Genomic DNA, 15,196 nt, shown 5'->3' with positions numbered 1-15,196 from the left:
TGTATATACATGCATGAAAAGAAATCAGTGTGCCTATTCTTTCATTCCCCTGATCTTTTTCCACCGCAAATAATTGCAAAGCTATAAGAATCTTAAAAGTAGAAGATGCAGTATTGATACAATCTAATGTCAATCTAAGGACAGGACTGCTTCTGTATGTATCCCAATAAACTCAATTGTTCCATAGAAAAGCTTAATTTTACTCTTCCTCATTTTCTTTACATTTGGGGAGACCTACCACCTATTTCTCCTGCACTTAAGCAGAGCCCTCTCTGTGATGTGCTTGACTGCTTTAGACAGGACAACAATATCAAAGAAAGTTGGAACTCCCACTGTGTCTGCAACTAGATATTGAAGGCAGAATTGCTTCACCTGATATTATCATGCAATTGCCATGCTATTCCTGCCTTACTGTACTGTAACTCTGGCTTGGTAAGTTAAAAAAAAAAAAACCCACAGCTCTTATGCAAAGGTAAATAGTTAACAAGGTTCTGTCTATCAGCTGGTAAGCTTATATGTAAGAAAAGGAAACATTTCACTTCATTTTATTTTCACCTGAAATTTGTTTCCACCGCTTCTACTCATGAGATTCTGTTCTTTCAGCTCATTCTTTCCCATTACTCTTGGATCTAGCATTACGAGGCTCTTGGTAACCTTCAGTTCCAGCCTCCTTCCCACACACAGCTAGTCCCATTGAAAGTTTCAACTTCTGAGTGTGACACTGACACACAGTTCAGCTTGATCACCTTTCCCACACAGTTGTGCCACTGCAAATATTCTAATCAGATGAGTTCAGCTTTTCCCCTGAGCAAATAACATAATGTCAATAAAATATGCAGAAGACTAATCCTGGGACACCTTCACTTCCTAGGCTACCTTTGTCTTTTTGCTACAGACTTCAGCAAATACCCCCATAATACAGGCAGTGACAGGAGAAAGAGACGCAAGCCTGCAAGGGATGGCTAGGACATCCTCTTACTTACTCCAAATTTTGTAATGGGCCCTTGAATGCTCATGGAATGAATTCCCACTTACCAGCACGGGATTTACTTCGAAAGTGTCAGCCTACTCGGACAAGACAGCCTTTATAAATTAGTATAATACTATTAGAAATTATGGCAATCTTTTTGGTAGCATTGTCTTACATGCACCCTGATAAATCCTCCCCCTAGGAAATTTTAAATCTTGTCTTGCAACTTCCGTAGAGTTAATTCTGATGGGAAATTATAAAATAGAAATCTGGTAGATTCATGTTTAAAAAGGAAGAGGCCTGGTGAGGCTGGGCCACTGGGTCACTCCTGTTAGCTCTGTCCATTATGTCTGCTGAAGGTATTTCCTCCGGGTGGCTGGATCTGGATGGAGTCCAGGAGGGGCCTTAAAGCTTGTCCAAAAGGTCTGAGAAGGTAAAGAAATAAACATCTCAAATAGCTTACTTGATGAACAACTTTCCCCATTTACTACCGAAGTGCACTCGCTTCCTAGAGTGCAATCAGACCAACACTGTAGAAGCAAATTTGAAGAACAGACTTTCACTACGAACGAAAGCAAACTAATTTATCCTATTAAAGAGAGTTTACTGTTCAATAACTAGCAATCTTAAACATGATTTTATACAAGCTAGTTCTGAGTCCTAGCATGCCCAGACTGTTAATGTGGTAATACTGTGTCTGAAACTGGCTTTTAGTAATTCATTCTACTTAAGTGCGAACGAAATCCCTGTTATGCAACTGCATTAAGTACCACATCATTATTAAAGACTGCTAGAAGATTAGCCTTAGCTCCCTTATAAGACAATGGTTCAACTCTCACAGAATAATTTCTGTTGCAATCTGTACCACCTGGTTTATCTTTCAATATGACTCACTCTGTTATAGCCTTTATCTGATTTTGAGAGATCTGAAGGGATAAGAGCCCAGAGTAGAAGACGTGTCTCGCAAATAATGTGGTATACCATCGTTACAAGAAATAAGACCTAAATGATGGAGCTCAAATCATCCCACTGGGATCCTCACTAGCAGAGAGTTTTTAAAAAACTGAACTAGCAAGCAGGAATTCTTCATTTCCTCTTTTTCTATCCAGTCCTAGCTTTAAACTGCAGCGTTAATTGTAAAATTACATCTCCCCTGCCTCTTCACAAGCAAAGCTGACACCTCCACTGCAATTACGGTGCTTAGAGTAAGAGAAGTGACCTTTAACAGATACTGGTTTCCTAAGATAAAAAAAACTTGCACCATTTTCTGAAACTTTCTGTGCTTCTCTGATCACATATAAGAGACCATCACAAAATAACTAGTTTAAGTTAAAGGCGAAAGAACAATCTTCTCCTGTCTTCTTAGTAATGCCAGTGCCAGTCAGCACTTGTCGTACGGTGTTGAAGTAAAGCAAATAGCATCCTCTCCTTAATCTTATGCTGGTTCTCAGAGAGAGCCAGCAGAAGCTGATACCGCTGGCTCTGTCAAATGTTTAAGCATTAGCATGAAGCAATACACTACAGAGAGGAGCAGTATGCAGACTCACGTGGCAAGAACTTCAGCTGGAAGGTCAGTGATGTAGGAAGGGATTTTTCTTCCTGTCAGGAACTGTGCCACTTCATTACTGAAGGTGTTGCAGTTATGTTCAAAGAGGTTATAAGACTCTCCTCTGAGCCACAGGAAAGGAATTGAAACATAAAAAGACAGACTCAGCAATAAATCTTACAAGCAGAAAAACTTAGACTCCTAATGAGGAACATCTCCTTACATTAGCACATTTTTACCCACAAAGAATTCTAAGGCAAATAGGTAAAATACAGACATCAATTCACTTTCAAATGCAATTGAATCAGGGTGGAAAATGACATCTCTCTGCATCACTGACTTTATACAACGGTTTTTTGGAGGATAAGTGAGGTCAGGTTTCTTCAATTAAAACCACAGAAGGAGTAACGAGAAATCACAGGAATTATAGACATTGAAATACAGCCAGAACACTAAATGCTACTGTTTCCTATTCTTGTGAGAAGTAGACTAGACTCTTTAACAGTCAAGACCTTGCTTTTACTCATCTGAAAGTTGGCAGCTTTACTACAACGCTTCACCTATGACTCACTATTTACTGAAATATTTCATATAATGCCTCCATTTTCCCTGGTGATTCTCTCAAAGGCATTTCAGGCATTATTCCATTTTATGAAAAACGGTGTGAAAGGCTTCCTGGCAGAATGCTTTCCCAGCCTAGCTCAAGGCTGGCACACCAGAGGGTTGAATAGCTGGTAGCTCCTCGTGTATCGGTGCATCAGTTCCAGTCTCATATTTGGAGAGTACCAAATAATACACTAAGCAGACAAAGCTTTGTTAGTAGGATTGGTTTCATAATACCTTCCTCCATTCTGCACCCCTTCCCCTAAAGGCTTTTTTTGTTATACAGATTTTATAGTACAAGCTGCTACTTACCGGAACATAGATTCACCCAAAGAGGAAAGATATTCCAGAAAAATTTCTTCTGTGACTTCAGTGTTCCCCAGGTCAACAACTGAGTCTGGGGGGCCAAGAAGTGTCCCTCCCTGTAAAAATTAGCAGCAGAAGACAATGTTAAATGGACAGACTGAATTCTTTTGGAGGACTCTACTGAACAGAGCTATCGTGGCTTGTCCAGGCACAAAAGGATGAACTTTTGGTATATTTGTCAAGCAAAAAGACCTGGCCTCCTCTGTTCTGCACTCAGAGAATGAGAAGTAACGTGCAACTTGCATTTCAGCTTGTATACTTGACACTCTGTGCTGAAAGCTCTAAGCTATGGTAAAATTCTGCTTTAGAAGGATAGCCTATCAGTTTTGCCTCTCCAAGAACAGAAAGGTCTGACAAAGCATCATGAATTTTTTTCTAATCTTAAAAAGGATGCCTTGAGTTGCCAAGTCTGCATGTAAAACCTATCAATACAGAATTAGACAAGGTGTCACTCTGGCAGTGCAACTGCAGAAGGTGTCTTGGATAGACAGACTACCAGCAGAAGCAACCCCCAACCTGTAGTTAGTTGGGCTTAAACCCACTGTCCATGTTCCCTTTTCCTCAGATGCCCTGGGCAACCATGGCAAGCAGCCACATCTGGCTGAATTCAGAAGCCTCTTGCTGCTTTTCTAAGAGACAGTGACATGAGCAATTCTGATCAGGTAACCCTATCACAAAATTATCTTAACAGAAAAATAAGTTTAACTTACAGGTGCACAGCTGGAGATTCCTCCACTGCCATAGAAGAACTCATCCTTATGGACTATTATGGAGGTGTGCCTGCCACAGAGAACAAAAAACAGGTAAAACAAAGGAAATATTTAACCTAGCACATAAATCACTGGTAAATTTATGTGATCAATGACATCATGAAGTGAATAACTGAAAGAAAAGGTCAATGTGTTTCTCTGAGTAGGAACAGGATCTGCTGGGACATGAATGGGTATGTAAGCAATGATTATCAAGCCTACGGTAACTCTGTAAGTGGTTGGGGAAGAACATGCTTAGTTAGGTGCCCAAGCATGAAGGAACATAGGAAGAGAGGGACTTCCACACCAGCATGAGATCTCCAGCAGCCTCTTTCAGCTAAAGGTTTGAAGGTGAAGTCACAGAGACAGAGAGACAGAGCTAGCCCTGCTACCACATTCACAGAAGTGCATGTCTGATAGACACTGACTGAGAAGAAGGTCAGACAATCACTGAAGATGGATCAATAGAGAGGCAAATGGATGGACAAGGGTTTGGGATTTTTTTGCCTTTTTTAAAAAAAAAAACTCTTGATATGAATCATAGCAAATTGGGGGGTGTTTTGTAACCGAATGTAGCCACTGCTCTTATATGCCAGAAGGCCTGATTCTGTAATACCTTCTTCCCACCTACTCTTTTACTCTCATGTTTAGTCATGCCTGCAATCAGAAGACAAAGTGCTTGGGACAAGGACAACATCCTGCTCTTGAAAAAGTGCACAAGTGCATTAAAATGCAACAACTACTACCAACACTTTTTTTCATGGGGTCCACTGAACTTTGGATGGAGAAGTTTAACCAGCACCTGACTGTACATCATCTTACTGTCAATCTGTATTCAGGAACAGAAAGTGCCTTGGTCTCTCTTCAGCACCAAAGTGTTCTTAAGATCTGAAGCATATATAATCTTAAACTGAATATACTTCCTACACCACACAGTGTTTAATACACATTATGCAATTTAAATCTAGACACTTACCAGATGCCATCCAGCTGTTTCCCTGTATGCAGAGAAAAGAAGAGTTATTAGCAGTGTATTTTACAGATTTCAGCCTACTTTCTGTCAATCACTTTGGAACCATGCTTATTATTTCACCGTGACAGTAATATCACAGATTTCATCCCAGAGTTGCTTCTAAGGAAACAGAATGTCCTTCTTTCAAATGAACTACTCCTTCCACACTACTGCTGCACTTTTTTTCCTCCTGCACACAGAGGTGGCAATGCCATCCTATCCTGCCAGTGCTTACCTTCCTTGGGCTTTTGTCTACATGCCAAGAAAAGAAACCTTTTCCTAAAATAAGAGTCTTCCGTCAGGACCAGAAGAGTTTAATTTTACACTGATTTCATAATTGCAGGCAGTTAGCCAGCACAGCGTATTCACTTTTCTTTTTCAGTAGCTGATGAGAGATCTGACTTGAACATACGATCTGTGGTGATAGTCTCTATAATCCGTTCCATGGTCTCCTCCTTTCCCTCCCTCCCTCTGCCCTTAAAAATTAACAGTTTAAGTGGGAGTTGGGGGGCAGAAGTGCAGGGTTGAAATTTATACAAGTTATAAAATTGTGTGTTTTGTAGAACACGGCAGCAAAGACTTGCTTCGAGCACCACTAAACTGATAATATCATTGTGTCTTAAGAAAAAGTCCTTTCTGAAATGCTTTTTCAGTTTCCTAGAAGTGGGAAACCTAAACCTCTCTGTGTTCACAGTAGGATCTCAAGATCAAACTTCTCTTCAAAGGGTCACCAGCTGTTACTGCTCTAGGCTCAATTATTTTATCTATCATAACCTGAAAGCTTGGTCCCTGGTATCGTACCCCTTTATAAACTTGTAGGAAGCAACAGCATGCTATGACAGATGCGCTATAACTTTATTTTGCCAAACAAGGTGCACAACACCCAGAAAAGTGGATTTAGAACAGAAAAACCGTATGCACACCAACATTTAGTATTCTCCTGAACCCAAGCACTAGGCTGAGCGCTCTTCTGCCACAGCTTCTGTTTGCTTGCAGCAGGCTCCTGACCCTTTTAGTCAGTCTCCACGTATGAGTGCTCTCCCCCAGCAGACCACTTCCCACACCACTATCCTTTACATCCAAGCAGCACCTCTGTTTTGTTTTGTTGTTATTGTTCAACTTTTAGATACCAGAATGCGATGTGATGATCTGCCAAAGTAATCTGCAGGTTTCCCAGAGCTAGATAAAAAACACTGTACACATGATAAAAAAAGCCACCTGAACACAAGAGGCACTGTTCTAGTAAAAATTTGTTCAGAAAGCACTGATGGGTTAACTGCTGGCCAACCGGCGTTGCTCTGGTTTGGACACCATCTGTTTGCATCACACCAGCCTCAGGCCTCCCAAAGCTAGCCACAGACCTTCTTGCTTCCTGAATTCTGGGCCATTATGTCTAGATATTATCCTCCTCCTTTAAAGGCAGCCTCAGAGCTGTGGTCTTTTTTTTAATGTTTTATTCAAATGCTTGTGACATTCAGGCTTTTCTTAGCTACCTTGAGGGCCACTGCCTTAACTGACCTTAACTCAGGATTTGGCTGCACCCCTCATCACACTGTCGGCCTTGCCTCTCCCTAGCAGCTATTCCACCAGTCACCCTGTTTGTATTCTCACAGCTTATGATGCTGAAAGTGCACTGCCACTGCTTTTCAAAGGCTGGAATCAGATGCTCAGAATAACAGTAAGTTATTCCACTTATTAAAAAAAAGTTTGGTAAAAATGAAACTCAGCTCAGTTGCATTCCCCTGCTCTTCCCCCACGATTCCCAAAGAGGAGGCAGAATGTTACACACTGGGCCCCAGTTAGTGTATCAGGGGCCTAAAGCTAAACGGTAGTTTGACCAAGCAATATTTCATCCCCCAGCCTCCAGGATGCTGGCTTCTCTACTGAAACTTTAGGGGTCACTCTTCTTCTGTTGGTGTCCAGCTTCTTTTAAGATACCTGGTGCGGTAGCAGTGATGGGGCACATTGTCCCAGTCCCACTTGTCCTGTGGAAAGACATTCTGATTGTCCTTACTTAGATCAGTGCCACAGCATCAACGGCCTACAGGGAGGCAGAGGCATTACCTTTCCCTTTCTATAGGCAGAGGGTCTTGGGGTATTTATCCCCTCCTACTCCTCTGTCAGGCTGCTTTGGTCTGTGAGTGCCAGGAGTGAACATGCTACTTCGAAGCAGCTGCAGTTCTTCACGAGTTCTTTCTCTTGGGCAAAACCAACTTCCTGTGATCATCAGGACTGGGTAAAACAGAGGAACAAAACTGATGAGGATAATCCTTCAAGAGTTCCGAGAAAAGGATGTTTATGTGTCCAAATAAGGAATAACAAATCACTACCATATTTTTTCCGCTCGAGTCTGAAGCAAAACAGGCACAGAGATAGATACCTGCTTCAGACGAGGGTTGTATGAAAGCAGAGGCAGGGAAAAGGCTATTGTGACAATAGAGACATCAGTTGAAGCAAGCACACACAGTTTTGAAGTAGGTGGACTGATCCATCACTACCATGGATCACAGCCAGGCAGCAAGCATATTCACTGTCAACCCGTTGCACAGAAACATAGGCGTGGAGTAGGATGAAAGCCAAAAGATAGCAGCAATGATGACAGAAGTGGAGCAGTGTGTTGCAACATCTCAGGAGCATTTGCTGTCCCTTTAGCATGTCCCACGCTGTTGTGCTCCTCCATCTTCTGGCCCTTGTTCCACACCTTTTCCATCAGAGCTTTCGCCTTGCGCTCTAGAGCTGCCAGAAACCAGTGACACTGCAGGCTTAGCAGCGGTATACTGTGAGGTAGGGTATAGTGCACTGTCCTAACTTTAGCAGCGGGCCTACGATAGGCTCTACTGCTTGGCTTTGCATAGTTAGTGTTCTGCATATCTGTTAATAAATTATTACACATTTGTTCACAATAAATCACTGTTTTCCACTAGAAACTTGAACTTTATCCTTCGGGGCTCAGAAACAAACCATTTCAAAGGCAGCACATACTAGAATTGTATTTGCCCTTTTGCATGCTAAACAGAAAATGAACATCTTAATATTTACTTTCATACACATTTCCAGCAAACAACGATGAAAGGCTTTCCACAAAGTTGCCACTTTGCACTTAGATTCTGCATGCAGGTGAAAGTTATAGCAGATGCTGACAATGCCACAGGTGCTGTCGGGAACCTGCTCGTGCAATTACAACACCTACTCGAAAACATCACTGCAGCAAAGGCTACCACACATTGGGCTGCTCTAGCAAGACTGTAGCCAGCAGCTCAAGGGAGGTGACGCTTTCCCCCTGTGACACTTGGGAGACTACGTCTGGAGTGCCGTGTCCACTTCTGTATCATACCACTACAGAAGACACTGACAGACAGACACTGGGCTGGAGCACTTGCTGTACTGAAGAGCGGCTGAGAGAACTGGTCTGTTCAGCCTCAAAAAGAGAAGGCCAAGAGTCCTTATTGCTGTCTACAATTACCCAATGGGTATGGAGGAAAGGGAGCCGCCTTCTACTCAGAGGTGCACAGTGAAAGGCAACAGGTGCTAGTTGGAAAATGGGAAATTCCCAACTCAGTAAGAGGAAAAAAAAAATTAACATGAAGGTGGTCAAACACTGGGGCAGGGGTCCAGAAAGCATGTGGAATTTCCATCCTTCGAGATACACAGAACTCAGCTGCACAGGGCCCTGAAGAATCTGCTCTTGCCTGATCTACCTTGAGCAGGACCTCCAGAGGTGTCCTTCCACCAATGCAATTCTCTGATTGTATGAACAAAACCCAAACATAATTCAGGAAAGGGACTTTGCATTAGACTGCAGTCCAACCCTGAGGGGCTCCTCTCTGGCTGCTACACACGAAATCCATAGCCAACAACAGGCAGCAACTGCCAGGGCAATAACAGAACAGCTCTTGGAAAGTGAAGCCGCCTGTCTTCATAAGGCAGGTCTGTCTGAGGCTGCTCAGCTGGGTCAGTTTGTGCCAAGCACTGGTTTGATGATCTTAATGGAGCTGCTGACCTGCTATTTTTGCTTGGCTCCTGTAAGACATTAACCAGGCTGGCATTGTGGAGAACACATGCCAGATCTGCAGCACTGATGACAATAAGGCACCCATGGTAGCTCTCCAGCCTGCTGCAGACAAAATAAAATCCCTTTCTGCCACTGGTGGACTGTGCTTGCTCAGAGGCAGTGCAAGCCTCTCCAATGACAACACCGTAGGGGAATCCCATGCCTAAGAAACCTGCCATTATTGGCCACACGCACATCACCCAGGGACATCCAAGACCAAGAACTTTTAGTATGCTGCTGCAGTTTCCCATGCTGCACAGCTGGCTGTTGTCATCTCAACTCCAAACTGACTGACAGAGGAATAAGTCAATAGCCCCCAGCTTCTGAGGAACTTGGGCAGCTCCCTTTCCTGCTGCTCAGCAAGAATCTCAATGTTGTTTGTCTGTTGCATCATGTAAGAGGTTCTGTACAGACCTTCATGGACACCATCATCTTCCTCCTGAAGTTTTGCCTCTGTTGGTGATCTTCCTACATGACTCTTCTTGCCCTTCTCTCAAACTCATACATTGCACAGAAGAGGTGACAGCTCACAACCACTGCCACTCCTGCCAAGCTCACGTAAAGCAATCAGGGCAGCCTGTACTACAGAAGTTATGTCTTGCCTTCTGCTGGACATTGTTCACTATATACAAAATACATTGCTAGCAGCCTCTGAAGGCTTGATACACATACCAGCCCCAACAGTATGACCAAGAAAGGATTGGCACTGCTCTGTTTCCACAGCCAGCTGCCCAAGAGAGAGCATGAGTACGGTACTGCTGTAGCAGTGCTAAGGCACAAGTTGTAGCCAGGCCTTGCAGCGACACTTTCCAATAAAGCTGCTTCTGGCAGCACTGTCCAGTTTAAAAAATAGAAGGTCAAGCTTGCCAGGGAGCCTCCTCAAATAATCCTACAGTGTGATAGAGCTTACATCCCACAGACAATTGAGTGGCCTAGGAGAAGGGATTGCAAATACCATCTGGGATACTGGCAGACATCATCGCATTTCACGCTGTTCCACTCCTTGCCACAACACTCCAAACTCCCGTGGCACGGTGCAACATGGGCAGAACTATGCGCTGGTACTGCCACCAAAACCAACTCATTTACTCATAACCTGAAGCTGTCTATAACTGTACAGAAAAGTCTGATTCCCCAGTAATTTCCATTTGAGCTGCAAAAGCCTTTAAATTGCAGGCATTACCCTTCACTCAATACCTACAGCAAAGCTAATCCAAATGATGCCTGCACAACATATAATGCAGAACAGGAATGTCCTGATGGGATGATACTCTTTTGGACGTCTACTGTCCATCCAGGTAAACCAGAGAAACAGCAAGATGCCTCAAGAGTTTAAATATTTCAAGGGACAGAAGGCTGTTGAGCAGGAAAGGATGCTGCAAATTTCAATGTACACACTTAATCATACAACAATTAGTGCACATGGTCAAGTTACAAGGTATCAGCTGTCCCACACTAATTGCTTGTGGGCAAGCTCAGCCTGAAGTAAATGTGAAGCAATTCAGCTTAATTTGATCTGCTTCCATTACGAGCTAATGCAAGTCAAGCTACCTTGCATTTGCCACAGACCACGAACATGGATGTGAAAGTTACTGTGTTATGTCTGTGAGAGTTTAGGGTGATAGCTTGTCAGTCTTTGGAAACCTGATCACATACCTGATCTTTAAGTTGGGGTTTTTTTGTGTTTTTGTTGTTGGGGTTTGGTTTTTTTTTTTTTTTTTTCCCCTTTCCTTGCTGAGGTGCTTATATGGATCTTTCCTGAAAATACTCACTAGAACTCAGGAAGGGATGCCAATTCAGCATAGATCTGTGTGCTTACGCATCTCAAAGATTCAAATTGTTTGAATGAGGCAGAGTATCATCTGGCAAGTAAACAAGTTTTTTTATTTACTGTTGTTTTTCTTTATAACATTCATAGCTCAAATACTTTCATGGTGCTTACATGAGCCAGAAACCTATGTGAACAATTCAACATTCAAATGCATTAAACAATTCCAGGACCCTCAGCTTAGTCACAGGAATGTGGAGAATAAAGTAGCTAGATTTGTTTGTTGTACAAGTGATTCAGAAGACTGTCATTGTTAGGATACGAGGGTATTTTGAAAGAAGCAAGCAAGCCCGTATAATTTTAGAATACAATCAAACAGGATTACTTCCATGCTTGGATTTATCTGGAAGGCCAAGCAGAAGGGAGATTAGATGCTCGCCAATCTATTTTACTGGCACAGTTATTTTGTTATTCTTGAGGGCCATGCAATGTCATTTATTCCTGTGTATTTTAAATATCAAATGAAAGTGGTTTTGTCTATTAATCCAAATTATTAGACTGAAGGGCAGAAGAGTTCTGAAACATGAAGGAATTTTATAAGGAGATGGGCATTTAGTTCACCCCATTCAGAGCTTAGGCCATCCATCCCTCAGCGCAAGACCACCACCTGTTCCTGAGCCAAAAAGTAAAGAAATAATAGGAAGCTTAGTATTTTTAACAACATATCTATGCTCTGCAATGGATATGCAAGCCCCAGAAGACTCTAAAAGACCCCAAAAAAGTGGAACTGGAAGCAATATAATTTGGTCAACCAGCATGGGTATTTCTAGCAGTGCACTGCTTTGCATATTGTTGCAATTTCCTTAGGCCAATCCATTAAGATTCCTGCCCTTTTTGAATTGAAAATTATCCTAATTAGTCAAGCACTTTCTCCTATGTGCTACCCAGGGTGCTCAACTGAAGCAAAAAAACTAACAGAGAGGAAGGAGCCTGCTTCAGTTCCCTTCTCCTTGAGGTGCCTAGAGAGACCAAGAAGTAGGCTAGATTGGGGGAGGGTAATGCACTTGATTTTTATGAAATCCCTAGCAAATGCTCTGAAGCAAAGCTGATGGAATCTCATGCTGGAGCAATTCAAAACTCTTCAGAACGGGTGGAAGAGAGGCAGGGTAATGCGCTGGGTCTGGAAAAAAGGAACAAAGCAAAAGATACCTCCTTTTAGCAGATACCTTTTGCTCTGATTCCTTCTGGGCCGTTAAGTGCCTACAGCTGAATGCACCACTTAAAAATTTCAACCGATACACACCCCCAGTCAACTCACCATTAATTTATACTACACTGAGCCAAAGCTGTTGTGGTAAACTAAGCTCCTGCCCATTCTGTGAGTCACATGAGCAATAACCTCAGTTACAAGGCAGGAGAACTTTGAGAGCTGCAAGACATTTTTCTTTAAGCCTATGATGCAATAGGATTTTAATCTTCCTTAAAGATTTCTCTGCCTTTGGACATCTACTTCAAAATCAGCACTGCAGGCTGAACTATTCCGTTTTCCTGTCTACCCTCCACAGAATCAGGTGGATTATGTTTTCTGTCTTGAAAACAGAAATCTCATTGCATTCAGGTTAACATCGATTATTATCAGATCATGTAGCTGGACAGACAAATGTAGTCCCACAGACTGAGAATGGGGGAGAGAGGGGGAACAGTACCTGTAGAGAAGATGCATGTAGAGCAACAGCACACAAAAATTAAACATGCTGCTTCTGATACCAAAGGCAATTGAACTACAATATGTGGTCATGTATACTTTAGAATAGAAATATTCACTGAAAAATTACAGGAAACTCACAGAAAAGTAAGAAGAACAAAAGTAGTCCAGGTAGAAAAAGAGTAAACTTGCCATGAAAAGTGAAGACGTGCCCAAGGGGCATGACTAAGTCACTCTAAAGCCTGGTATGAAGTGTGCTGTATAGCTCTGCTTTCCAGATTCATCATTCAATGACAATGGAGAGAACTGATACTGAAAAAGTTAGGATAACATTTAGTAGTGAGAGCTGATCCTTGAATGCTGTACTGACATAATCCATAATACCTCTGGATCCCATTAGCACAACTGAAGACACCATGTGGTGATGCTCTCGCAGTGGTCAGCCCCATAAGAAGAGATTTATCCCCTTCTGTCAGGGGGATCTGAGCTTCTGTTTTTGAGCATGCTAAGAATTGCACAATTAATTACTGTATTTGTTTCTTCTCTCTAAAATACGTGTATTTCAATATAGGCGATGTTACAGAATTATCATTCAAAGCAAAAGCATTGTTTCAATCACACTTGGCATCTATGGAAAGAATACCGTAAGTAGAGATGTTTAGCACTAAATCATCTAAGAAATCCTTTCCTCTTCAATTTCTATGACTTTCCCTGACAGTTTATGAACATCACTGACAAAAAGAAATGGAAAAATAGCTATTGACCATCTGAAAGTTGATGTACAGAGAAGTAGCAACAGTTTTTGTTGTTCTTCAAGAAAAAAAAAAGGTGCGTACATGAGACAAGAGGAGTATTCTCTCTATCACTTTGCTCTTGGGGAAGTGTCTAAAATAATCTGGAGGTATGACAGAGCTCAGTGTAAATTCACAGAAGATACTTAACTTGAAGGAAAAGAGGAACAATCAATCCAGTCACTGGATCCACATAATCCCAAATGTTCTGCAGTCTGCACTGTCACTGTGACCACGCAAGCCTAGTTGGCCCTGTTCCATGAACATGTTTGAACTCAGCTAGTTACCGGGCAGTACTAGTGAGCAACACTTCCCACACGACCGAGAGACATGTTCAGATTTTTAAGTTTTCCAGACTCCTAGATATTTAGCACCAAACTCTATCGCAAGCACAAAGTTTTTAAGTTGTTGTTTGGATAGTATAAAAAGCACCAAAAATGAAGTCATGCACCAAGCGTTTTTATGTGGAAATTCAGAAAGCTACAAGATCCCAAGATTGACTTTGTGGATAAGAAGAGTGCTATAAAGCCTTCACTTGATCTATGTAAAGACTGGCATGGAGATACATATAGTGACAACCTACTTCTGTAACAAGTCCTTGCTTGACCCAACACTTTGAAATAAGACTGGTTAAAATCTGCTCACTTCAAATACATGTAAATCATGCACACATGTAATCTGTATCTTAAGATTTATAACTCTTAGCACAAGATAAAGCGTGGCTATTGTGAACTAACAGGTGAAAATTACATCCCTGAGGGCTACAGCAGAAGTGACTCTGACCACACAAAAAGTTTTGAGGTCATCCAGTGCAGGAAACACATCTTCCAAAGTTGTTCTTGCTGTCTGGCTAACAGAGCACATCACGTACGATCTCTGTAATAGTTTCTTCCCAACTTTGCAAGCCTATCGTTGACGCGTATGAAACCTCATGCTAAGAATTGTTTGGACTTTCATTTTAAGCTTGCAGGAAAGCACAGAATCTCCTCGTAGGACAGATGAGCAAAGTGAATGCCAACAAACTGTAAAACAAGCTTACACAGAGCCATCTGTTCAGACACTGAGTCTGTTAGAAGTCTCATCTCACACAGACTGCTGGTCTGACTCGGGCCAAAGTCTACACGTAACAGGTATAAAACACTCTCCTGTTGCGTCCCTAATTCATGCTTCCAAAACTTCAAGCAAAACCGAAGTTTCCTTCGCATCCCAAGTCCAACGTTCAGTTGGAAACGCACACATTCTTGATAAGGCATACAGCAAACGTTTGTAAACTCTCTGGCAGGAGAAGGTGGCTAGTTGCACACCACAGGCCGTGCAACGCCTAGCCCAGGCCAGCCTCACCACAACATGGAGCCGTTTGAACTCAACAACCTCGTAAACAGCAGAAGGCTTTCTCCCAGTTCAGCCTTCCCGCCAAGGCGTCACAGCAGTCAGGAACAGAGCTTTCCCTCACCTCAGGGACTAAGCAAGACTTTTAATTAGCCTTTAATAAAGAAAATGAATGAAGCGGCAAAGGACAGATGGGGGAAAAGAGGCAGGACCCTGTTCACCTGGAGCCGCCTTACTGACGTCCCGCTGACCACAGGGACAGGGATGCTGCAGCTAAAACCCACTTTGCTCCCACCCATCGGGCCC

At 42.5% G+C, this 15,196-nt stretch overlaps 1 protein-coding gene across 1 annotated transcript; it reads right to left on the bottom strand.

Moving 5' to 3' along the window:
* Nucleotides 1–946: 946 nt before the first annotated feature.
* On the bottom strand, nt 947–5,248 carry DESI1 (desumoylating isopeptidase 1; the record flags this gene model as incomplete). Its single annotated transcript, XM_009577881.1, has 5 exons — nt 947–1,395; nt 2,518–2,640; nt 3,432–3,541; nt 4,196–4,265; nt 5,211–5,248. Coding segments are annotated over 5 exons (435 nt in total), but the record flags the coding sequence as incomplete, so codon positions are not given.
* Between the last annotated feature and the right edge of the window lie 9,948 nt (nt 5,249–15,196).

Source organism: Fulmarus glacialis, unplaced genomic scaffold (genome assembly GCF_000690835.1).
Source record: "Fulmarus glacialis isolate BGI_N327 unplaced genomic scaffold, ASM69083v1 scaffold14245, whole genome shotgun sequence".
NCBI classification, from domain to species: domain Eukaryota; kingdom Metazoa; phylum Chordata; class Aves; order Procellariiformes; family Procellariidae; genus Fulmarus; species Fulmarus glacialis.
Note: the sequence above shows the minus strand (reverse complement) of the source record. Positions and strands in the feature narration are given on the sequence as shown.